The sequence below is a fragment of the Brachionichthys hirsutus genome, chromosome 10 (assembly GCF_040956055.1).
Source record: "Brachionichthys hirsutus isolate HB-005 chromosome 10, CSIRO-AGI_Bhir_v1, whole genome shotgun sequence".
Taxonomy (NCBI): domain Eukaryota; kingdom Metazoa; phylum Chordata; class Actinopteri; order Lophiiformes; family Brachionichthyidae; genus Brachionichthys; species Brachionichthys hirsutus.
Window position 1 is genome coordinate 1,204,682 of NC_090906.1, and position 25,542 is coordinate 1,230,223.

At 47.7% G+C, this 25,542-nt stretch overlaps 1 protein-coding gene across 1 annotated transcript in view; it reads left to right on the forward strand.

Annotated features, from left to right (window-relative positions):
• Positions 1-25,542, forward strand: part of gria4b (glutamate receptor, ionotropic, AMPA 4b) — a 59,504-nt gene that overhangs the window by 12,877 nt on the left and 21,085 nt on the right. Inside the window, exons 3-9 of the mRNA XM_068744496.1 lie at positions 11,211-11,450; positions 17,495-17,679; positions 19,366-19,419; positions 19,904-20,062; positions 22,577-22,744; positions 23,211-23,315; positions 25,138-25,248. Coding sequence (XP_068600597.1) covers positions 11,211-11,450; positions 17,495-17,679; positions 19,366-19,419; positions 19,904-20,062; positions 22,577-22,744; positions 23,211-23,315; positions 25,138-25,248 — 1,022 coding nt within the window. The remainder of the gene's footprint in view (positions 1-11,210; positions 11,451-17,494; positions 17,680-19,365; positions 19,420-19,903; positions 20,063-22,576; positions 22,745-23,210; positions 23,316-25,137; positions 25,249-25,542) is intronic.

Consider the following 25,542-nt stretch of genomic DNA (forward strand, 5'->3'; position numbering starts at 1 on the left):
TGGACGGCGGCCTGCTTTCTGAGCGCCGTCACTCAGTCACTTCCTCTCCTCTTCCTGTCAAATGTTGCGTTTTGTTTTTAGGAATCACGTTGTTAGTTTGCTGACTTTCAATCTTCATCGATTCAGAATTTACATTTTTTAATGTCATTTTTCTGCCATTTTTCACCTTTACTTGAGAAAACCCAAACATTTAATTTTGAACTTTAATACTAATTAGCACATGTTTACATGCTAAGCTAAGCTCACATTAGCCTAGCGCTGCCATGTTGAGCATATACACTGATATTAGCATATACAATATGTAAAAACAACACGGTCAAACAGAAGACGCTAACCTGTCTGTATTTTACTGCAACCTTTTACATTTTCCTCTTTGGTAGATTTATTACAGATTCTTATACACAAGGAGAAATGTTTGGCTTCTCACAGATGAACTTCAGCTTCTTGTTGGGGGAGACATCAACAACCCTCGACATTCTGATTGGCTTCTGACCTGCAGCTTCCTGATTGGCTTCTGACCCGCTGCCTCCTGATTGGCTTCTGACCCGCCTCCTCCTGATTAGCTTCTGACCCGCCGCCTTCTGATTGGCTTCTGACCCGCTGCCTCCTGATAGGCTTCTGACCCGCTGCCTCCTGATAGGCTTCTGACCCGCCGCCTCCTGATTGGCTTCTGACCCGCTGCCTCCTGACAGGCTTCTGACCCGCCGCCTCCTGATTGGCTTCTGACCCGCTGCCTCCTGATAGGCTTCTGACCCGCCTCCTCCTGATAGGCTTCTGACCCACTGCCTCCTGATAGGCTTCTGACCCGCCTCCTCCTGATAGGCTTCTGACCCGCCGCCTCCTGATAGGCTTCTGACCCGCCGCCTCCTGATAGGCTTCTGACCCGCCGCCTCCTGATTGGCTTCCTCAGCCACTCTGGGACTTTTCCATGGATACAGCACTCATAACATGCATTCATTAACATGCGTTTGTGTGAGCAGCCCCGCCTGAAGGTCGTCGTCGACATCTTTGTCATCCACCCCGTGACCTTCTGTGTTCAGCACCCGAGGGCGAACGCATCTCATTACTGGATTAGTGGCATTTGGTGCACATTCACTCTACATTTCTCTGGAGGTGGTCAACATGGCTTTTCCTGCTAATGTTACCACATTTCTCATTATTTCTTTCCTTATTTCCTCTATGTGGAGGGGATTGCTTGACCCCCCCCCCGGGTTTGCATTTACTGCATTTTCTTTTCCTCTCATTTTGCTAAAAGCCGCCTTCCTTCGCCCTTCCTCTCCGGCCTTTGCCGGGTAACTCTGCGTATATATTGTGTGCTCTTTTGATGTTTTCTGCTTGTCTGAGCTGCTTTCAGCACTTTCTAAAAATAGGACAAATATCCCTACAGCGGTTAGTGCAAGGTAGCGGCCGGACAGAACATGTCAGCCGTGTGGAAACAGGTCTGGACAACGTTCCCAGGAGTACAGATGAAAGACATTGTTGTGTGACATTGTTTTGGATCTGTACGGAAATTTGCTCATTAAAAATTATGTGTTCTACCCTTTTTCCACAAGTTAACGCAGTTCCCAAACACTTATGTGAAATATCTGTCCCAATCTTTGGTCAAAATAGCAAACAGATGCTGCAGGACAACGTCCCTCTTCTCTGTCTCAAACGGATGCTGCAGGACAGCGTCCCTCCCGTCTGTCTCAAACAGATGCTGCAGGACAGCGTCCCTCATTTCTGTCTCAAACAGATGCTGCAGGACAGCGTCCCTCTTGTCTGTCTCAAACAGATGCTGCAGGACAGCGTCCCTCTTTTCTGTCTCAAACAGATGCTGCAGTTTTAAGAAAAAACTCAATTTTGTTATCGTGTCTGTGCGTGCGTGTGCGTGGTCTTGGCGTGTGCGTCTGCTCATGTGTGCACTTGTATGACCTAAAACAGATCCTATTAGCATTATTGTTCATCTGTGTGTATCCAGTCACGGCCCCCTGGTGCAGCTCCGTGCTGGGCCCCGGGGCTGACAGCAGAGCCGTGCAGCCACCTGGCTGAGCTGAGCAGGTGGCGCGGCCTCGTGGTGCAGCTCTGCCTCGAGGCCCAAGCTGTGCTTTCTGACCATCCGGTGAGTCATAATCCGTTAGCTGGCACGCTAACGGAACTCCATCCTCTGGTGCTGGGAAGCAAAATAACATTGTGGATTCCTACTTTTGGAATGACACTTGTTTATACTTGTTTATTTTTGTTTGTTTGTTTGTTTTTTTCGCTAAATGCCAACATCAGCATGCTAGAATGCTTATATTTAAAATAATATTTGCAATCACGATAGCAAAAGTGTAATACTGTACAGCGGAACCTCGGTTCTCAAAGAAAATTTGTTCCGAAATACTGTCCGAAAATTGATTTGTTGGAAAACCTAAACTGTATTTCCCATAATAAATAATGGAGACCAGATTAATCCATTCCGACGCACCGATGTCCATTTACACATCTACAGTTGTATTAATATGTAAGTACGTGTATCTAAACAACAGATGACACATAAAAGTGTATCCTCATTCATTATCCAACCGCTTTGTCCGTTATCGGGTCGCGGGCCAAGCTGGAGCCAATCCCAGCAGTCAATGGGCGAGAGGCGGGGTTACACCCTGGACAAGCCGCCAGTTCATCGCAGGGTAACACAGAGACAGACAACCAGCCACACACACACTCACACACTCACACCTAGGGGCAATTTAGTGTCACCAATCTGCCTAACCTGCATGTTTTTGGTGGGAGGAACCCGGAGAACCCAGAGAGAACCCACGCAGACATGGGGAGAACACACAAACTCCTCACAGACAGGCCACAAGTCGGATTTGAACCTGCAACCTCCTTGCTGTGAGGACTCCGCCTTTGTTCGTATGTCTTCGGTTCGCCTCTGCTCCAATGGGACGTGTGTTTGACTACCGTTCTGGAACCGCCGTTCCAGAACCGTGGTTCCACTGTACTTGAATGGCGTAGTTGTTAGCGCTGTCGCCTCACAGCAAGAAGGTAGCAGGTTGTACGTTCTCCCCGTGGCTTCTCTCCGGGTTCTCCCGTTTCCTCCCGCCTCCAAACGCATGCAATTTAAGTGAACTGGTGAAAATCTTCTGTGGGTGTGAGTAAGTGATTGGTTGTCCAACGTGTGCCTGGCGACCCGTCTGGGGTGTGCCCCGCCTCTCACCCAAAGAAACCCGGCGAGAGGCTCCAGCCTCGCGACGCGCATGGCGGATAAAGCAGCCGTGAAAATGAATGAACGAACTGAAATGGAAATGAGCAGGGATGTTTGTTGGACTCTAATCTAACTGATTAAAGGCTGCAGCTTCCTGTGCGTCCATATATGGCAGGCTGAGCAGCACCTGATGTCCCTCCGGTGACGTCTTTATTGGACGGGCCGTGACTATAGTGGCAGAATCGCCCGCGGAGCTGAGAAATGTCCTGTAACTGCTGTAAATCAGGCCCTGCAGATATGGAGCGGTGGTGGTGGGGGGGTGACATGGAAGTTTATTGCCCCCCCCCGACATGCTCACATGTGGATATTTATGTGCCTCGCCATCTCTGTGTGCGAGAGCGTGTTGCTCTGAGGATTGGAACCGCCCCTCCTCTCTTGTTTTATTCTGCTCTTTGAGCTCAGGAGTGTTGGAGGTTCTTAGAAAGGAGCCGGTGAGCGAATGAAATATATAAATCAGCGTAACTGGGGTGAAGGAGAAGCTTCATTCTGCTGCGTGGAACAATAAATCATGTCCGCTTATTGTCTAATGATTGTAACCCTCATGGGTGAAATGTTACTGCGTTATTACACGATATATAATACAAATATAGAATAAAAAAAGTTATGAAAATGGAGAATCTGTCTTAATTATTTAACCACCTTGTTCGGGCTTGTGTAACAAAGTCAGCGGCTCTGAATGTGATCCTTCCTTCTTTGCGGTCGGTTTATAATAAACTTTATTTATAGCCTCAAACACTCACAGATGCGTTCCTGCAGCAGGTGTAGCAACAAGCTAATTTCCGCTTCTCATCCCTGAGCGAGCAAACGGGAACAAACGTGCACGAGGAAACGATACAGCAAGGGAGAGACGTGCCAAAGCGCAAAATGCATTCCAACTGGAAGCAACTCGCCGAGTCGCGATTTCTCATCCTCGCGTGAGGAAACGTGTAAATCTGATGCCGCCTGTCTCCTGGAGGAAACGTAATCATCCTCCAGTGATCTTTGCTCGAACAGCCGGCGTTCGTGTTGTTATTTACTTGATTGTTTTACCCTCTGCTGGAGCAAAGCCCGGTGAGTCTCTATCTCCGGCTCTTTAGCTCCTGGTTTATGGATGCTACAAGGATTTAGTTCTTTCATCACCTCCTGGCTGCACGTAAAACAAGTCGCAGTGCTTTCTGCTGCAGGACGGGCCCATCCCAGGAGCCTTATTAGCCCCTCTATTTATCGTTGGTGTCTATTGTTTTTTGCAGACTTGCAAATCTGTTTTACTCCCTTCTTTCTATAAACACACACAAGCGGGCTTGGAGTCTGCAGCGGCACCGACGCTGGAATCCGGTCATGCCGGTAGTTTTCCTGTCTGTCATCATCTTTTTCCCCACAGCAGCGGGAGTCCACGGACGACAGAGGACACTTTCTGAACATCTCACGCTGCCAGGCTCCGATCCGATGGATCCGATGGATCCGATGGATCCGATGGATCCGATGCCGTTTCTATCATTTATCCACTGAAGGCTTTCTGAAAAGATTCCCTCGCGAATGCTGCATGTTTGTGTTTTATCGGAACACGGGAGCATTGTCCTTCCGGATTCCATCAAATTGGTGAAATTATGGTAGATACAGACTCGCTGATTCAAAGCTTCTGTCAACTGAGGGTTGCAGCTCTGATGGCTGACCCAGCAGAGGAGGAGGAGGTGTGAAGGACGTACAGATCAGATCCCGCGTCCCGCCTCTCTTTAACCCAGGGCAGAATCGGAAGCTGCTCGCCGCGTGCGTGTCGGTGGCGTCCGTGCACGACCTGCTCTCGTGTGTGTGCGTCTGATGCCGACGGTAAAGTCGTGCACACAAACGCGTCGTCGACCGGGACGGCTTAAGCGTCTTCTTTCTGTCATTCTTCATCATTTTCACGCCGGATTTGCTGACTTGTTCCCGCCCTTCCTGTTCAGCAGATCAGTATCACTGATGTTAGAGACCGCCACAATAAAAGCACTGCATTTATCAGACATGGGGCGTAAACGTCTCCGAACGACTTCAGCGTCACGTCAGCCTGCGTTTGTTTTTCTACAATGTGAACTCCTCAGGCGCCGGTTCAAATATTTCTCATTAGCGCGTTGTTTGCCAAAGATCGGGCCTTTTTCGTGCAGATGTAGCACGGCGCCGGTTTAGCCTCGAGCCGCTTAATGAAAGCCGCTCCGGTTGCTGTCTGTGCAGCGGAGGCCACGTTTGCTTGTTTGTTTGTTTGTTGTAAACATCGCGTCTTTAGAGAGAAAGCGAGAAACAATATCGAGTCCGTTTTGCTGCTTTGATTTCAGAACATGGCAACATTTATTTGAGCATTTTCTTTTTCTCTTTTTTGGCCGTTGTGTGTGATTTGATACAGAAGCAGATGAAAACAAAATGAGGGATTGATTGGATTTCGCAGCCGCTGGCACTGCGGTTAGTGCAGGAGCCTGCACAGATGCATAATTACTATGAGGAAGACGCAGACTGCTGCTGAACGGATAATGTTTGCCGTCTTAATTCCTGAATGTGAAACGATGCGTGGCTGAACAGACTCCGAACGGTCGGTCGTTTACAGTTTCACATCCGTCCTGCCTCTTAAGGGGCTTTTGAATAAACGTCTGAGGATGGAAAAGCATTTTCATTTTCGGCTCCTCTGAACGGCTAATCTGCTATCAGATAGGATTTGCTAATTATCATTATCGCTAAACAGCGTTGATTTAATTAGTGTCTGCCAGTGATTGGTCATAAACCAGTTTAGGGGAGGAAGTCGTCCAGTTCAAAGTGGACGCCTTTACTGGTTGTCTTTCATTTGCAGCGATGATGATGATGATGATGATGATGATGTGCAGATGACACAGCGGGAACCATTTCAACCAAGTAATGAATCTTAACGGTGCTGCCGGGGCGAAGCCGCTGTTCGGTACCTAACGGTTGTCGTGCCGACGGACGGACGGCCAGATCTCGCTCGAAAAGTCTCCGGGTCACAGCTTTGATACCCGGCTGGTTCAGAGCATCGTGAAACGATCATTGCTGCGCTGTTGCTCTAACATGCAGTAATCCAAAGCGGCCAACAATAATCTGCTTGTCTGGAATATTCTAATCAGTGAGATGAAAAACGTTCATCCAACATTACAAATATTAAAATGCCTTTAACTGGATCCATTTGGAGGTTGTCTGTTGCACTTCAGGGATTTATTCGGTTTCTTTCTACACGCTCATTTTTGTGAGCGAATGCAGGCAGGAAGCGAGCCTTGCTTGCTGCTCTAAAACAAGCGTTCTGTGTAGCTGAGATCAATATATGGACGGGGCAGTGGTCGGGGGGGGGGGGCAGTCATCATCAAACTGCCCCGTGTCGTCGGTGGGGCCTGACACCTGAGGGGGGTCGAGGGGGAAAGTGCGTCGCTGACACCAGACCACGTCCGATGACGAAGCAGTTTGGTCACCAGGAGTCTTCCTCATCAATAGGCCGGGACTGGAAACACTTACGTTAGCATAGCATAGCTTAGCCTAGCACAGATAAACGTAACTTGGGAGTTTTTGAAGTTTCAAGCGAGACGGGCGAATGGGCTGAAGCTCGGTGGACTCGAGGGGGCTTGTCTTCCCCCGGAGGAGCTGATTGGTTGTTCTCAGGCGGGCGTGAGATGACAGCAGAGCTTCTGCTACTTCGCTGTTGGCGTCTGGCCCATTGATCAGCGAGCTGCTCCGGGCGTGTGCGCGCTCTGACCTGTTTGTGCAGTGGCGTGTGAGGCCGGCGGATGCTGTTTCAGGGTCACCGCTGGCGTGGGACTAAATGGACCGGTCCAGGAGGCCGGCCTGTCACTAGCCGCCGCCCACTGGCTGTCAGCACGACGGCTGTCACATCCCCGCTGGGTCACACGGAGCAAAGTCTGCCTGATGCAGTTTGACTCTGAGGGATTGCTGCCTCTTTACGCACAAGAAATGCTAATCTGGGTTTTTTTGTGGCGCTTCAAGTCTTGAAAAAAGGCGGCACTTCACTCGATGAGTAAAAGTCGATTTTACATTTTTCTGAAATTGACTTTTCTTAGGGAGAATACAAAGTCTGAAATATTTATTCTTGAATAACTATCAAAAAGAGAAGGGTGCCAGTGTGAATGCACGGTTCACAGGAATAACAGGAAGTTACAGGAGGACAGCAGAAAAAGAAAAACAAGCAGAGGTTAGAAATGTTGACGAGTTATTGACCTGTGAAACGACCTGACAAAGAAATCATGAAATCAACTGCAACAATCACATAAATCCTTTGTGTGTGAGACGGGGCAAAGATGGGACACTTCTGTGGGTCCCGGCACGTGAGGGGTGGGAGGGAGCAAAGAGGTTGGGACATTGTGCATTAAATAAAACGTTGACGCTGGTAGGTCATTCAGGGTTGTGGGTTGTGGAACGACGAGTGTATCTCCAATCTCCGTTGGTTTGTGATAACTTCCTTCCTCCTTCCTGAGGTGGATGACATCATCGGCGCTCCCAGTTGGCGTCTCCTGTAGTTTCAGCATCAGCTGGTAAATTCTCCTCATTGGCAGCTCTTGGATGCAACGTGACCTTGAAGCTATCGCCTCTGAATACGTCAGAAGATACTTCAGCTTCAGGGGCTGCATCTGGAACTTAGCGTGTTCAGCAGCAGCAGAAATGGTTGTCGTGGTTGTTTTAGCGGAGCGTTTGATGTACTTACCGATTCAGCTGAAAATATGCTGATGAGTTAAAGCCGGGTGGAGTGAGACACAGCAGGGGGGGAGGGGGGGGGGGGCAAAGTTGGAGGTTTCCGTCTCAGCTGGAAGGTTTTCTCCTCCGTGCATTTTTATTCAAACTATTTCTGTGTGTGCGTGTGTGCGTGCATGTGTGTGTGCATGTGTGTGTGTGTGTCTGTGTGTGTGTGTGTCTGTGTGTGTGTGTGTGTGTGTCTGTGTGTGTGTGTGTGTGCACATCTCCCCATCCCTTCGGGGGACATCAGTGGGCTGCGTGGATTCTCCACCTCTGGACTCCTTTCTTGGTTGAGTGAATGCTTTCTCTACAACAAATCCTGTGAGCCTTCACCTGACACACACACACATGCACACACACACACGCACACACACACACACACGCACAGTGGACCTTGTGGGCTCTGTGCATGTTTTTAAGCTGCGTCAGACTCTCCTCCAAACGACTGTTGAAATCTTCTTGTGCACGACTTTACATTATCAGGTTTGAGCACATATAGATAAAACTAGAAAAGGACTCAGAGAGCATTCTCAAAATGTAATGGGATCTACTGTACGTTAGACCTACGTTATATCTACGTTAGACCTACGCTAGATCTACGTCAGGGTTAGACCTACGTTAGACCTACGCTAGACCTACCTTAGACCTACGTTATATCTACGTTAGATCTACGTTAGACCTACGCTAGACCTACCTTATACCTATGTTAGACCTACGTTAGATCTACGTTAGACCTACCTTAGACCTACGTTATATCTACGTTAGATCTACGTTAGACCTACCTTAGACCTACGTTATATCTACGTTAGATCTACGTTAGACCTACGCTAGACCTACCTTATACCTATGTTAGACCTACGTTAGATCTACGTTAGATCTACGTTAGATCTACGTTAGACCTACGCTAGACCTACCTTAGACCTATGTTAGACCTACGTTAGACCTACGTTAGATCTACGTTAGATCTACGTTAGACCTACGCTAGACCTACCTTAGACCTATGTTAGACCTACGTTAGACCTACGTTAGATCTACGTTAGATCTACGTTAGACCTACGCTAGACCTACCTTAGACTTATGTTAGACCTACATTAGACCTACCTTAGACCTACGTTAGACCTACATTAGACCTACTTTAGACCTACGTTAGACCAATGTTAGACCTACGTTAGACCTACTTTAGACCTACGTTAGAACTACATTAGACCTACCTTAGACCTACGTTAGACCTACCTTAGACCTATGTTAGATCTTCGTTAGACCTACGTTAGACCTACATTAGACCTACCTTAGACCTACGTTAGACCTACATTAGACCTACTTTAGACCGTAATAGTTCCGTAATCCTTCCAAACGCAACTGTACCCCCATTTATTTTTTAAAGACAGCAACGGTATCCGCAATCCGGATCCGATCCACTTGAAATTCGGTGGTGACATAGAGACCCCCACCCTACGTGTCAAATTCCATAAACATCGGTTTATATTCAACCGAGTTATTCAGGAACAACTTTTGAAGCTCCATTGACTGCGATGTTACCAAAGACTTTAAAGTGATCAAGAATCCAGGATCTCTTCTGGATCATCATCATTATATCATGTTTTCCTGTGACATTCCCAACATTTACTGAGAATTTCATCGCGATCCGTCCAGGACCTCTTTGAGTTATCTTGCTAACAGTCAGACAGACAGACAAGAACATAACCTGCTTGGCGGAGGAGGGAATAAAAGTACACAGTATGAAAAGATTTGCTGTGTTTCCATTTATTCAAACTATTTCTGTGTGTGCGTGTGTGCGTGCATGTGTGTGTGCGTGTGTGTGTGTGTGTGTGTGTCTGTGGTCCTCCACCAACACTTTAAATAATTCACGGCCAGGGGAAGAGCAAATGTTAGCTGTCACATTGCAATGAAACCAGCCACAGCACCGTCCCGAGTGTTTTCCCCGGTAGATTCTGGCACCTCTATAGACTTTAGCAAGAAGTGTGGCGTCCCCTTCTCTCTGAATGTCGTCTCTTTGGTTTCGGGGGGCTGCAGGTGGATCAGAACATGCTCTGTCTCTGTAGTGAAGTGCTGCAGCCTCCTTGTGCGTCCCCCCGGCCGGCATTTTCCTCTAACAAGAGGAGCTTCTCGAGTTCTCCCTCCAATTTGCCGCCCACTCGGATTCTCTTCGTACCCGGGAAGCGGCAGAGGTTGCTCATCATCTTTCCTTTGACTTCTCGTGTGTAAAAAAACTGGGCAATTGTCGCGCAGCGCTGGTCGACAGCCAAACCTTTCCGTAACGAGAGAGGCCTCCCCGAGCGCCTTGTGTCGTTTCCGTTTCACTCAAAAGTCCGTCCGATACAAAAGCACTGAGTGCAGGTTGTGCGCCGTGTCGATGGCGTGAAGCGGCGCAGCTTGTTTCATTAACGGGGATCTGTCCTCTAGGATATGTCCACGCAGCAACGAGGCGAGGGATTCCCTGCAGGGCCCGGGGATGTTTGTGTTGCCGTTGCTGTCTAAACGAGGGAACCGAGCGACTTTGGAGACGAAAGCGTCAGAGGACACGAATCCGTTTGGTGTTGATCTCTGTCTCAGCGCTTCTCCAGGACGGATTTAAAGTGGTAATCAGAGGGATAATGGTTTGTTGTTCCGTCTCCAGTCACGCCGCCGAGGATTTATCACCGAGGTGATTCCCACACTGCGTCTCGCAGCCATCAGCCGTCATTCAAAGCGCTGATCCGCCTTTTGTCTTCATGATCCGTTCAGGCGTTTGTCGAGCGTGATGCCTATTAATGCTCACCTTTTCATCTTCATCCTAAGAGAACTGCAGCATAGCTTCGTGAGCACCGCCATCGGCGTACAGGTATCACGCCAAGATTCCTGTCCCATAGATGGAAGTTTTCACGGGAGAAATTGGCTGTTTGAGAGTAAACTGATTCGCTCGGTTCACGGAAAAATCTAATCAAAATAACTAAACCCGTGTTTTATCCCCCAAACGACAGATTTCATCTTCCGCCATGTTTCTACCATCGACTGTTTGGTTATTGAAAATGTATGAAAGAATGAGCCAACGACAAAGTGGGAAAGGAAGGTCAGAATAAACCCAAAAAGATGCAAACCAAAGCATTGGGATTAAGAATTAGAAATGATGCTAAAGAAATAATGTAGGTGGAATGAGGCGTTCCTCCCAGGCCCTCTTTAAGTCTACTCTTGACCTTCAACGCGTGTAAATCCCTTCAAAGTCCTCATATCTTCTCCTCGACCTCTGTCTGATTCACTCACGGCTTTCTCTCGTCTTCTTCTCCAGTTTGCTCCCAATACTCCCGCGGTGTCTTCGCCATCTTCGGCCTGTACGACAAGCGCTCGGTCCACACGTTGACGTCCTTCTGCAGCGCCCTCCACATCTCCCTCATCACGCCGAGCTTCCCCACCGAGGGCGAGAGCCAGTTCACCCTGCAGCTGAGGCCTTCCATCCGGGGGGCTCTGCTGTCGCTGCTCGACCACTACGACTGGAACAAGTTTGTCTTCTTGTACGACACCGACCGAGGTGAGCGATGGACTCATTCTCCATGTTGCCAGCATTCACGCTAATGGCCCTTCATCACACACGTGGGCAGAGACTTGGTGAAGACAGCTGCCATTTGTGTCCACACCAATTCCCTCCACCTTAGAATGTGCTTCTCAGATGTTTTGGGGGGGTTTTCCTCCGGAATGACCTTTTGAAATATGCACGTGTTAAATTTATGGCGAAACGTGAACGCTGATCCGCAGCGTTAGTGTCGCACAGCGTGGGAGAAATCCTATTGGATTACAGCACATTTAAGAGGATGCTGTTGTGCGGTAAGTAGAACTGCAAGCAGCAGAGCATCATGGGAGGATGGGGACAATAGTTGTAGCATAAAACACTGATGTACTTTGTGTTAGTATATAAAGCATACATATATACCCTAAAGATATTCAGAGGGATGAGACGCTCCTGCCGCTGGGGTTTCTTTGACCCCTACATGACACACACACGTGATTTGTCTTCACAATAATGGCTGGGTAATTTGCCCACATGCCCCTGGGCGACCGGGCGATCAATATGTCCATGCAGCTGCTGTTAGCTGCTGGACGTCCCGCTAGATTTGTTTGCTTGGCTCGATTCGCCCACCGGAGGACGAGGACCATACGATTATCTCATTCCTGATGTTTTTCTCTTTTTGAATTTTTTTTTTCCCTTTTCATCTTGGCCTCTCGCCACACACACACACACACACACACACACACACACACACACACACACCCAGACAGTCAATAGGTTTGTACGTGCTCAACCCTCCGTGTCACATTTCCATTACAAGACAGAATGGATATGGGCGACTGGCTGGATCGCATCTCCCTTTCATACATTTTCCAGGAGGCAGTCAGAGGTTTTCGTTCTTTCTCTGTGCTGCTGCAGGGAACGCAGTAGATGAGCAGATTGGCTGCACGGGGGCAACAGAGTGAGGACCGCATCAAGACAACCTCCCTTTAGAGCCACTCGCTCCCTGCTTCTTTTTCTCTTATCTCAATGTTTCCACGCATGACTGAGCAAAAAGCCTACTCCTCGCCGCAAAAGCGACTCATATCTGATCAAGTGCTCCCCAAAAACACCCCAGAGGCGGGTGGAGGATACACAACCTGACATTTAGGTTACCAGAAGCCCCATCCTGGCAATGCTACGGCTTCAAGATCGATGGTCCATGACAGCAGAGAGTGTTTACGATCCTGTGGTGTGATATTTAAAGTCGCATCGACTCTGCTAGGCGCTCTATTGTCAGCCCAGCTAACTCCTCGGCTTCGTCTTCATTTTCGGAATTCCTTTTCTTCTTGTGTTAGTAATACTTTGCTCGTCTCCGACAAAAGTCTATCAGAGTCTCAAACTCTTCCTCGGTTGCATCCTCGAAGCGGAGTCCTCCTCACCTTGGAGCTCAGCCAGAGTACAAGTTTCAGGACCAGCCTGAAATGAAACTATGGGAAAAACGTGCGACTCATAGTCTGGAAAATACAGTATGTGTTGCCTTTAATGATCAGGAAGCGCTATCTAGCTATGCTAGCTGTAGTCATTGTAGTCATTGTCTTACAGGTCTGTTGGTTTTATCTAATCTCTTGTAAACTGCTTTGCTAACTGGGAACTCCTCAAAGAGATTTCCTGCATTTTCCCAGTCCCGAAATTCACGAGGTCTTCTTTCCATGATGGGCTGGAAAAGCTAAACACAGATCCTCTATTACTTCAAGAGCTTAGCCACCGTCCTTGAGATTCATATTATTATTTTTGAATTTCCTGCACAGTCAGTGTGATGAAGATGAAGAGGCGCTCCAGCTGTGTTGAGATCGCTGTGTCTCAGATGTGTCATGAGCTCCTCCGTCTTTGTTAGGTGATTGAGCACCCGTTAGCGTAGCTTCACTGTACATGACTGCACCGTACAGCCAAACATGAATGTCAGGGCTTGTTTAGAAACCCTGACGCCTTTGTCTGCAGGAGGCAGCCCGAGGATTTATTTTTACCTTCCTCCGCAACTGACTGATGTAAAATCGGCTCAGACGTGGATGAACCCGGTCAACTGATGCCAGTCTGAGAGGAGACGAGACGAGACGAGACTAAGGATTATATAAAATAAGGGGAATAGAAACAAGCAGGAGAGTGGAAGGGAAAGGAGTGAAAACAATGGGGTGGGTTAGGATAGGATAGGATAGGATACGATAGGATACGATAGGATAGGATAGGATAGGATAGGATACGATTATGATAGGATTCAATAGGATAGGATAGGATAGGATAGGATAGGATAGGATAGGATACGATAGGATACGATAGGATACGATAGGATACGATAGGATACGATAGGATACGATAGGATACGATAGGATACGATAGGATACGATAGGATACGATAGGATACGATAGGATACGATAGGATACGATAGGATACGATACGATTATGATAGGATTCAATAGGATAGGATAGGATAGGATAGGAAACGATAGGATAGGAAAAGGTAAGGAAAGAGGGGAGACAAAAGTCAACAATCAAGGGGGGGGAAGGAAGAGGAGGAGAGATAGAGGGAGATGAAATGGAAGAGAGGAAGGAAGACAATAGCGAGCTGGAGAATAAATAAAGTACATGAAAGTACATGAAAGGAGAAAGAGAAAACAGAGAGGAAAGAGGAGAGAACCATGAAGGAAGCAACATAGTGCAGGAGACGCGAAGGAGACGAGGCAATCTTTCTCCAGCAGATGAGGAGGCGGAATGCCTCCTTTTAAAAGCATCCCTGTGTGCCCTTTGAAGAGAAAGAGGCGAGAAGGAAATGAGGGCGGAGGATGGGTGGAGGCGAGGAAGATAAAGACTGACAGCTTGCATCACGCCGTCTGAGGACGGGACGACGGGAAGGGAAGACGAGGCAGAATTCAGCCAGATCCTCTCCAGGCGCTGCGGCTGCTTCCGCCCAGCGTCCAGGTCCAGGTCCGCTCCGGTGCAGCCGGCCCTCCGGCCCGTGGCTCTGACGCTGATTGCGGCTGGCTGCTGTGCCGCACGCAGCCGCAGGGCGACGCGTTCATCAGCTGGTAATCAGCTGGCCCTTTTGCATGCTCCACGTGGCACGTATGATGGGATGCCACGTCCTTACGGGAAACCGTCTGATGCTGTTTGCTGGATTTTAGTGGTTTATTGAAAGGTGGAAGTAAAACGGTGTGTCCCGTTTCCTTGAGGTTCAAAAGGCCCCTCCCCGTGGCTCCCAGGATCTGCCGTGGGGGGCGCAGAGGGCTGGGACAGGGTGGATTTGTTCCCCCCACAGTGAAAGAATGGCACGTCCAGGTGGTTTTTCGGTTGCTGTTATTGTTGGTATGTTTTCTGACAGGGACAATTGTGATCGAGCGAGCGGACATCTTGTGTGTCCTCTGCCTGGAGTCTATTGACCAATCAGGGGCTGCGCTCGTGAACGGATGACAGCTCTGAGCTTTAATGCATTGTGTGTAGGAAAATAACTCAAGCAAACCTTGAACCTCAACACACCCCGACGGCAGGCATCTCGTTCCCGTGGTTACGTGGTACTGACTTCTACCCATCGACCAATGAGAAACCCTCTTTGGTGAGGAAAACTGCGGTTCTTCTTCACAATGAGACATCAGCTGCTCATTTGTCTGAAACCGCTTCGGCCAAGATCAGCAGCAAAGTAGCTTCGGCTCCTGAGGGAGCCGTTGGTGACCTGGAAACACGTGACTTCAGAGACTGCGCTCAGTTCTGTCTAGCCGTAGGGACACTTTGAGCAGTAATAAGAAAGCCTGTCAGATTTCACCCCAGCTTCCATCCGTCTGCAGGCCCTGCATGGGAAGAGAGATCCAAACGCAGCAAAGCGAATGTCAAGATAAGGAAATAAAGGGTTCAGACTCCGAGAGCTCAGCACGATGAATGCCTTGAAAACACTCGGAGTCATTTTTCTGTTTTTGGGTTGTCCTCCTTTGGGTGTGAACATGCGCTTGGTTGATGGACTGATGACTAATGCCTTCACACCTAAAATCCAACGCACAGACGGACGGCGCCGCTGGTTTAAAAATGGCAAAGAAAACCACATGAAATGGATGAAATGTGTAAAAGCTGATCCTAAGAATGAGCGCCCCCCTCCGACACATGTTCAGATCGAACATGTGTTGGGGGGGAGCAGTGCGATGGCAAGGGGGGGGGCGCGCATAACCTTCCGAGGAGCATGCTTCTCTTTTGCCGATGTACTAGATTAAAGTGTAATTGCACATCCACTACAGTAGGTGGCAGTGGCGCTTTCATTGTCAGCGTGTGCGCAGGGTGTATTAGCTCTATGGTGAATGTCTGTATTTTCACCGCGCCCACGGCAAAGACAAGTTATGACTTAATGTCCAGTCAGTGAACGAACGAACCCCACAATAGACGGCATGGAAACATATCTAACAGTGAAGAAAGGAGAGACGGAGGTAGCGAAACAACCGGAAGCTAAGACGAGGAAATATGACGCAGCGTCTGGAGCGCTTGACTTCACGGTGACGAGCAAGTTAAAATATATATGAGTTAATGTTGCTGATCAATTTTAATTTATTATTTTTTGTTTTATTTTATTTTTAAGTATCAAATGGTTCAGTTGGGCAAAAAAAAATTGTAGTTTAAATAAGGATTTAATTTATGTATTTTAATTTAATGTAAATTAAAAACAATGTTAATAAGGGGGTTTCAAATAATTGAGAAGCACTAAGATGATTGTAAATGCTAAACATGCTAAGCAAAGCTCTAGCAACAGTTCAGGAAGATTATTTCTTGTTCTGTTATTGGCTGTTAATTGAGCTATCAGGTGGTCACAAACTACAAATGCAGTAATTTTCATTTTAATAAATTGGATCAAATAGTAGCTTTAGGGATTTGGGGCCGTGTTGCTGTCGACCATAAACATTTTAAATCCACTTTAGGACATCTATTTCACATTCCTCGCCCTCCATGCCTCTAAAGTCATCTGATAAATGTCTGAACGCCTCCCCAGGAATGCCCTTCCCATTTTCCCTCTGTTAAAACTATGAAAAAAAGAAAAATGTTCACATTTGTGTGTTTGTTGGAAGTGTGTCGATCAGCAGGGCCGCCACCCCTCTGATGGGGAGCGAGGGCTGGGGAGGCGAAGGGGAAGGTGGAGAGCAAGCCGGGTTGCCGGAGCACAGGTTAATCCACTAATTGGGAGCAAAGGGAGATGGGGTGCCAGATTGTGACGGCCACCAGGAGGGGCCGTTTAAGGGGGACATCTGTTCCTGCTGGAGGACAGTCGCCCACACAGCTCCCTCGTTTCCTCTCTGACACTCTTCTTCTGTGTACACAAACCTGACAGCCAAAGTGCTTCTATCCAAACTTGTGTTCCCGACTGGACCGGAAGCCAGGATCTGTTTGGAAGCCGGCCCAGAGATAAAGCTTCAGAGGAGTTTGCTTCAGCGCAATTTCTGTTAGATGGGAAAGAGTCTTTTTGTCAGTAAATAGATATTTACTGTGTCAACTAAAGCCAGTTTGGAATATAATTATGATCAACCGGTTTTCTGATGCTGTGTGGTCTGGTGCCATATTTCAGACGGGAATATAGCCGCCTCATTTACATCAGTCCCAATATGGGAGAGAACGAAGAGGTGTTCAGGGAACCTTTGAAAGCTTTGGTTTGCCAGCTCCAGAACACCAACTGATGAAAATGAGTCAACATTTGATGGACAGGAGCGTCCAGGAAGTGATTGTGCAGGGTGGATAGCGTGCTGGATAGCCTTTAGCACCATCTCTGGGCATTTCTAACACATTTAATGTGGGGTTCTGCTTTTTAATGTAAAAACAACGCAACATTTGAAACCGTTAATGAATCCATGTTGTTCTTAAACCGTCTATGATGAGTCACAGCGCTAACACCGAGCTGAGAGGCGTGTCCCACGTACAGCGACAGGTGGGGCAGAACCAGAGCGCTTTGCTAGATTTCCACGCTGTATTTGACATGAACCTGAAAAAATGACCACGGTGACAACACTATAAGCTGCATCCATGCAACGCCAAATCTGTTTTTGTGATCCCTGCTTGGCCGAGTCAGGATACGCCATTCTGCAGGCCATCATGGAGAAGGCGGGGCAAAACAGCTGGCAGGTCAGCGCCATCTGTGTCGAAAGCTTCAACGACGCCAGCTACAGACGGCTGCTGGAAGATCTGGACCGGCGGCAGGAGAAGAAGTTCGTCATCGACCTGGAGGCGGAGAGACTTCAGAACATGCTGGAACAGGTAAGGCTACCGTGGCGTGATAGTAAAGTAGCACGACCGATTAATGTTATATTATTATTATAGCATTGTTGGAAAGGCAACAGAGAGAAGATAATCTGTCCGAGGAAAATATATTTTTATTAGTACCATAAAAGAATAGTGATCCCCTTAATTGCTGGCTTTATTTAAAGTCTCTGAAATGCAATTACAGGATGCCAGAGATGTAATTTCTTCAAAGACACTGATGTTTGTTTTTTCCCCTCCTGTTTTTTGGATTATAGCTGCGCTAATTAGAACTTTTTGATCTTGAAAACAGTCTGCTCTTATCTCAGGTGGCGTGATTTGGCACAAGCACACTCGGAATGCGATGTCTGCTTTCCTCCTTTTCCCTCCATCTTCCCCGGGGCGACTGGCGTCGCTGTAATTGTTCGGTAATTCAGGAAATCAAACGCTGTGACATCTGCCACAGCGCCAACCTTTACTTTGCAGATGTGTGTCCTGTCCTGGCATCCGGGTCCGGGCATGCTCAGAACATCTGCCCGTCTTCCTGTCGTTCTGTCGCCAAATGGTCCTGATCCACGACCAAGCATCCGTATCTGCATATTAACAAAGACTCCTAAGCCACCGGATGTTAGTTTGAATTAAATATATGAAAAGACACAAAAGCAGGTTCTTTCAAACACGTGTGCCGTTTTGCTTTCGTCATCGAGTGAAAGGAAAAAGGCTCCAGTGCCTCGAGCCTGATGAGAAATAAGCGATTCACTGACAGACTAGTCTGCGAAGGTCAGTATTTTAGGTTTCAATGTCAAAATGAATTTTAAAGTCATCCAGCAGCGACTCTGTTCTGTCTCACACCAGAGGGACAATGTCACAGGAGTGCTGTAGTTGTGTCCGTGGCGCTCCTGTCCTGTCTGAATAAGGCCACGCCCGCGTGTGAATCACATCAGCGCAGCACACGGATGAAGCCGGTTTGGCGTTCCGAACCCAAATGGTGAAAAGTTACCGTGTCTGACAATCAATTCTTTCCCTTCGTACACGAATCGACTACTGGTAACACCGTGGGTCCAAAACGAAGATCCACCAAAGGTCCCAACGCAGTTTAATGTTTGTCTTCATGTTAGTTAACATTTTTCAAGCCCCTTTATTGTGGAATCAGCTCCCTGTTTCGGTTCGTAAGGCAGACACCATCTCTATGTTCAAGAGTAGACTAAAGACTTTCCTTTTTAACAAAGCTTATAGGTGACGCGATCTCGGTCGTAACTCGGCTAGCGCCTGTACATAACCTTTGTGATTTCAAAGCTGGAGCCGACACAAGCTCTTCCCGCCTCCAGGCAGCGTTGACTGAAGCCTGATCTTTGCTGTGGCCACAAATTGTGAAGAGACATTTTCATATTTCATCCATTGCAGCTGTTCGCCCACCTGCAGTCAGCCTGGGCTAATGGGAACCGACCCGCCTCTCAGCGTTTATTCAGCTTCGCTCACACAAACATTAACTGGACGTCCACTGGGATTTCCCAGCAGATGTCAGCTCTGCGTTTTGTGTGCGCCGTGTCGAGCAGCATTGTCCTGCCGTTGAAGGCGTGAAGTGTTTACTTCCTGTTTACTCTTTGGACGTCACCGTCTTCTATGGTCGCAGTGTGTCATGACGCACACACTTGCTTGTGAAACGCATCATTTAATGTACTTATTGTGCCCCCCCCCCCGCAGATTGTCAGCGTCGGGAAACACGTCAAAGGCTACCATTACATCATGGCCAACCTGGTGAGCGAGAATCTATTTTGATGGCTTCCTTGTTTGTGTCCTTGTGTCCTTCTCATTACATCACCTTAGCTCTGGCACCTGCTGTTTCCGTTAGCTAGCTAGCTAGTTTTGCCGCTAGACAGCCGTATTTTGGAAATGAGAGCAATATAAAAAAAATAAGATGATTTATTTGTCTAAATAAGATCAACAAAGCCTCGTCAATTACCTTTTACAAATTCAGTAAATTCGCCTCGTCCCCTGGGGCGTCCTTAGGGCCGGCGTGGGACATGTGTGTTAAAACTATGGTTTAACTGAGAATATTTGCACCTTTGCTTTGAATGTTTGGATCAAATCCTTGAATGCAAAGCGATGAGAACGGTTGCCGTCCGACATCGGAGGTGTATTTATGTTTGGTCCCGGACCACCATGCGTTTCTCGCCTGCTTTTACGTCAGTGCCGATCGAGCGCTGCTGCAGCTCGGCTCATGTCTGCTCTGCCCTCAAAGGGATTTAAGGACATCAACCTGGAGCGCTTCATGCATGGCGGCGCCAACGTTACGGGCTTCCAGCTGGTCGACTTCAGCAACGCCATGGTCATCAAACTCATGCAACGCTGGAACAAGCTGGACCAGAGGGAGTACCCGGGCTCGGACGCCCCGCCCAAGGTACGTCACGTCAAACCCAGATCAGCGTCACAACTGAACTTTGTTCCATCTTGTGATTTGAGCTCAGTGAAAAACCAGAAACACAGTATTGCAGTATTCACTCTGGAGTGTGATTGATAATAACATAAAATAAGCAGCTGTTATTGGTTGAACTAGTTTTTTTCTGTTCTGTATTTATTTATGTTTAATATTTAATGATACACTGCAGTTCAAAAAAAGATCTGAATCCGGGAAACCAAATCAAATGGAGAATTCTCAATTCCTGTCCAGCCCTGGTTGACCTGTGCATGACTCTTGTATTATTATTAATAGTCAATATTGTTTTATTACTATTCAATATTAATATTAGTATTATTATTGTTCTAGAGATGCTGGCCAAGCTGTGCCACAAAATAAAATCCAGAACTTACATTTTGAAACAATTTGAAACTCTCTCCCCTTTAATTCTTAAATTGTCCTGTTGAATCCGACGTCTACCTCCAGCCCGTTTGTGTGAGTTCTATGCTGTCGTGTATAAAACATGCGCGGGCACGTTGCTACAGCGATGCATTCAGGGGCAGTCGGTTGCTGCAACAGAGAACAAAGGAATGGCTGCAGCGCAGGAAGGTGATGAGAGTCAAACGTGGCGCACGGCAGCAGCCGAGACAGAAAGACGATCATGCACACCCATCCTCCTCCTCCTCCTCATCATCGGCGGGAGACAGCTGCTCTGCTCCGTCCACCCGTATGTCCCCATACGACAGACTGGCCCAATTCGCCTTCTTTTCCGTTCTCACGCCATGGTGGTCAGCGCGCCGTCCCCCGGAGCAAATCGTTATCTGAGATTTCTAACCCAGTGGAGTGGAAACAGTGTGCGTTCAGAAAAGTGTGTGTGTGTGTGTGTGTGATGGATCGGGCTGGTGTAAATTAAAACTGACCACGTGACGGTGTGTGTGTGTATGTGTGTGTGTGTGTGTGTGTTTGTGTGTGATCCCCAATCCCCACTCCATCTCTTGATTAATTGCTCTCTCTCTCTCTAATGGAAATCCATTTGGTTGTTGCCCATTAAGTTTGCCCCACAGCCGGAGTCACACTGAGTCGCTTTCTTTTCGTATTTTAACGTCAAAGTTCCCAGAATCTGCAGGTCGTGAACTAATGACAGATTCCAGGCTGCATGGATCAGGTACTCGACCCCAAAACACCCGCTCAAGGATCCTTGTATTTGTACGTGGTGTTATAAGCTTCATGTTGGTCTTGTTGTGGTCACATGCACAGATATGGCCACCAAACTGCCGACTCATCACCCCGTCTGAGCCCAGACGGACCAAACGTGGTTCTGGGACCGGCTTTATAACCGTGGTTACATTTCCACAAGCGCGGAGGGTGTCCAATTACAGATCTAACCCCCAAGAAGAACGTGTACTGAATCCAAATCTGGCCGAGGCATCATCACCTACTCAGTGATTATGCTATGCTATGCTATGCTAGGCTAGGCTAGGCTCATCCACCAGTTTCAAGCCTTAGTCAGATCTTTGCATGTGTTGTTAGGGCACCACTACAGAACAGCTAAACAACAATCGTCTGATTCTTTAAAGTCGTTTTTAACGGAAATCAAATGTTATTTTCAGCAGCAGAAAGTTAGACCAAATAGGAAATACAATTGTTTGGTTTAAACTGCTACGCCTGGCTGGATAAAATGGCTCTATTTCAGACGCCTAGAGTATCAGAGCGGGAACGGAATCAGCAACGGGATCAATACCTTCAACCTTCACTCAAGTGAAGGAAAGTACATCAATGTTCAACAAAATATTTTCTGTCAGTTGCTAAAAAAGCAAAACAATTCTCTTTGGAACTAATTATTACGGCACAGCTCCGGCCTTCGCCCCTCGTCTGTGGAGACGCTCCCAGCTGCTCGTAGGCTCATCCCAAACCTCCAGTTTTGTATTTGTGCTACTTCGGACCGCTCATCAAAGAGTATCCGGGGAAAAGTACCGCAATCCCCGTCGAGTCATGATGTCACGAGCAGTGGGCGATATGAACCAAGCCAGAGGCGAAGTTAATGAACTCCTGCTAGCCAGGGTAATTAGCGCCATACTGCTACCCGGCTGGACAAAAACAAAATCTGCTCGCTCTCCATTTCACGCATTTAGATTTCTTTCATGCGAGAGGTGAAATAATCAGAGCCAACACTGAGTATTCAGGTCAACCATCGGTTTGAGGAAACCAGGAGGCTTTCATTGTGGGGAATATGTTCTTCCCTCCTCCTCCTTTCCAATTGCAGAAAATAACGAGCAGAGCAGAACGGCTAGTAGGACGGCCTCAGGACGAACTGTCTTGCCTCGCAGGTCCCCTCCAGTCGATTGTTTTTAAGCAGATCTAACCGGCAAACACAGCAGAACATTCTGTCCAAATGAATCCCCATTTAATTCGCTTCGTGCCGTCTTCAAGTGTGTGTCCTCCAGCGCTGCACACACACGTACCTGGTGTGTCCAGACTGCCCTTGTTTGACCTGCATCCCCACCTCTCACCTGCCAGTACACCTCGGCGTTGACTTATGACGGGGTGATGGTGATGGCCGAGGCCTTCAGGAACATGCGCAGACAGAAGGTGGACATTTCCAGGCGAGGGAACGCAGGCGACTGTCTTGCCAACCCGGCCGCCCCGTGGAGCCAGGGCCTTGACATGGAGCGCACCCTCAAACAGGTGAGTGAAACGCAGCAGCATCGATGCCTGCGGGGTCGTTCCTCATAAGCATCAAGTAGCACCTCCTAAAGAACAAGAAATATCAGTGACAGTAACTTCGCTACACTTAGCTTAGCATCGCTTAGCATGGCTGTCATGTGGCGGTTGATCCCGTCTGTTTGGAGGGTAAGGAACTCCCAGACCTTCCAACGACTCCCCAACTTGCAGAGTTTTCTTTGATGTTCTCCTCCTTTGACAGCTGCTAACCGCTACTAGCTTCTTTATTAAACCTCCTGGTTGGCGTGACTCCACCCCCTGTTCTCAGTTTGCTTTGTTTCATTGTAAAAAAAAAAAAAAAAAAAAAAGCTGCTTTCGTAAACATCTTCTGTTGACAACGGACCAAAATGGCCTTTGATGTGTGAAAGATTTCCCTCCAACCTTGAGGCATTTGCTGTGACGTTGCTGTTTGCGTGTCGTCTGTGTGCAGGTCCGGTTGCAAGGATTAACAGGTAATGTCCAGTTTGATCACTACGGCCGCAGGGTCAACTACACGATGGACGTGTTTGAGCTGAAGAATAATGGACCCAGACGGGTAAAACATCACGACACTCTGCTTTCCCTCTGCAGCACAGATGAATATCCGTCAGTCGGACTGTGTTTAGTGCACGCGCTCTGCTGCCACGCCAGTCGTCTGAGGCTGCGATGACACGCGACGCTGTATTATCGTAAAAAAGCTTCTCCGGCTGCCTGCCACTAAACTAAAGGACGGATGTCTGCTGAGCAAAATCAGAAAATAGGAAAAGGAGAGAGAGAGAGAGAGAGAGAGAGAGAGTGACGTCGAGAGGATGAAATGAAATAGAGAGCAATCAAGGTAGAGGGGGGGGGCGGGGGGGGCGGGAAGGAGGAAGAGTTCCCATCAATCAAAAGCTGCTTTGGCCTGACTTCCTGCAGCACAGCGAGGGTTCTGTCAGGACACTGTGTGTGTGTGTGTGCGTGTGTGTGTGTGTGTGTGTGTGTGTGTGTGTGTGTGCTCCTACCTTTTCCATGTTGCTCAATCATCCTGATGCCGCAGCACAGAGGAAGGCATCAGCCAATCAGAGCTCTCCGCTGGCCAGCCAGTCGGCAGCGTCTCCAGCCGGACGGATTCATTGCTGCTTCTGGTCGCTGTCAAATGTTCTTTTCTGTTACGCAATCAGTGCTTGAGTGTGACAGAATATGTGGAGCTTTTTATTTGAAGTCACACGCCGGACAGGCGGCGCCGTGTGTCCCGTCGCCGTTCCCTGAGCAGAGGATGACATGTCTGCCAGTTCCAATCGGTCAGTTGGACCCTGAAGGAACTCGGGAAGATAGCGGGAATGTCAGCTGAACACGAAATAGCCGTTTGACAGAAAAGAAGCCGCACAGCGGGGATCTGGAAAATGGGATCTTACGTCTTAACGCCGGTTCGGTTTCATCTGCGCAAATTATTCCATGTTATTTCCTCAGAGTGGAATCACAGCATGATGTGGCGGATTAAAAACTGTGAGCGTGGATTAATGGCTTTGGGAATAATAGATATTGGTAAATTTATGAGGACAAAAATCTTGTTTAAACTCAAAACTGTAGAAGAAAGACGCATTCAAATTATTTTTAAAGTCCGAATGATTTTCTGCTACAGTTTTAAACTTCACTCCGCAGCAGCTCCACCTCGAACAGCTTTATTATGAAGCCTTTTAATTTCCTACGACTTCATCTAAAGCCCAGACGTCTGACTCGAGCAACGGTGTCAGCTTCAATGGATTCCAGCACGAGACCCTGTCAAACGTAGATTGTAAAGTCGTTGTGGTTGTGCATGTTTTTAGCATTTAGCCTAACTTCTCACAAGTCCTTTGATCAATTTGCTATCTACGTTTGAATGACTTTATCAAGACGTTTGGACACGAAATCAAAACTAAATACAGGAGAACTTTCTTTAACATGTCAACACAACGTAAGTTATTTGATTGCGGCATAACAGGGGGATCAATGGCAACTGAGGAGGGAGAAAAAAACAAGTTAAATATTTGTGGGCAACCATCAAATGGTTTCGGGCAGGCAGTTTAAACTCAAAATTGTAGAAGAAAAACGGATTTGATTTTTTTAAAAGTCCTAATGATTTTCTGCCCTCGTTTTAAACTCTATTCCGCAGTTCTATCATGAACCCGATTAACTTTTATTTAAAGTTAACTTCGAACCCTGCATAAGTACACATGTTTACATGTACATAAGTACACATGTTTACATTTACATGCATAAGTGCACATGTTTACATGTACATAAGTACACATGTGTACATGTACATAAGTACACATGTGTACATGTACATAAGTACACATGTGTACATGTACATAAGTACACATGTGTACATGTATGTTACAGGTTACATGTTCTTTCAGATTGGCTACTGGAACGATGCAGACAAACTGGTGCTGATCCAGGACTCACCGTTACTCCCAAATGACACCACCGGAATGGAAAACCGGACTGTTGTGGTTACAACCATCATGGTAAGAGGCCGGCGTGCTCTTCCACACACACACACACACACACACTCAGGCATGCTGTCACTCGTCGTAATGCCAGGAGGGACATCAGTCGGAAGCCTTAAAGCCACAGCGGTAAGAACTGTGACCATTCAGCCTCAGTAGACCAGAACACGGATAAATGGTCTCAACTCAGACGTCCACTGATGTAGGCCAAGAAATCAAATAATTAGATTTTATTATTGGATTTATAGTAAAAGTACCCAAGACCGGACTGCCAATGCAGGAACGTCACTTGGATCGTCCCTCATTGGACCA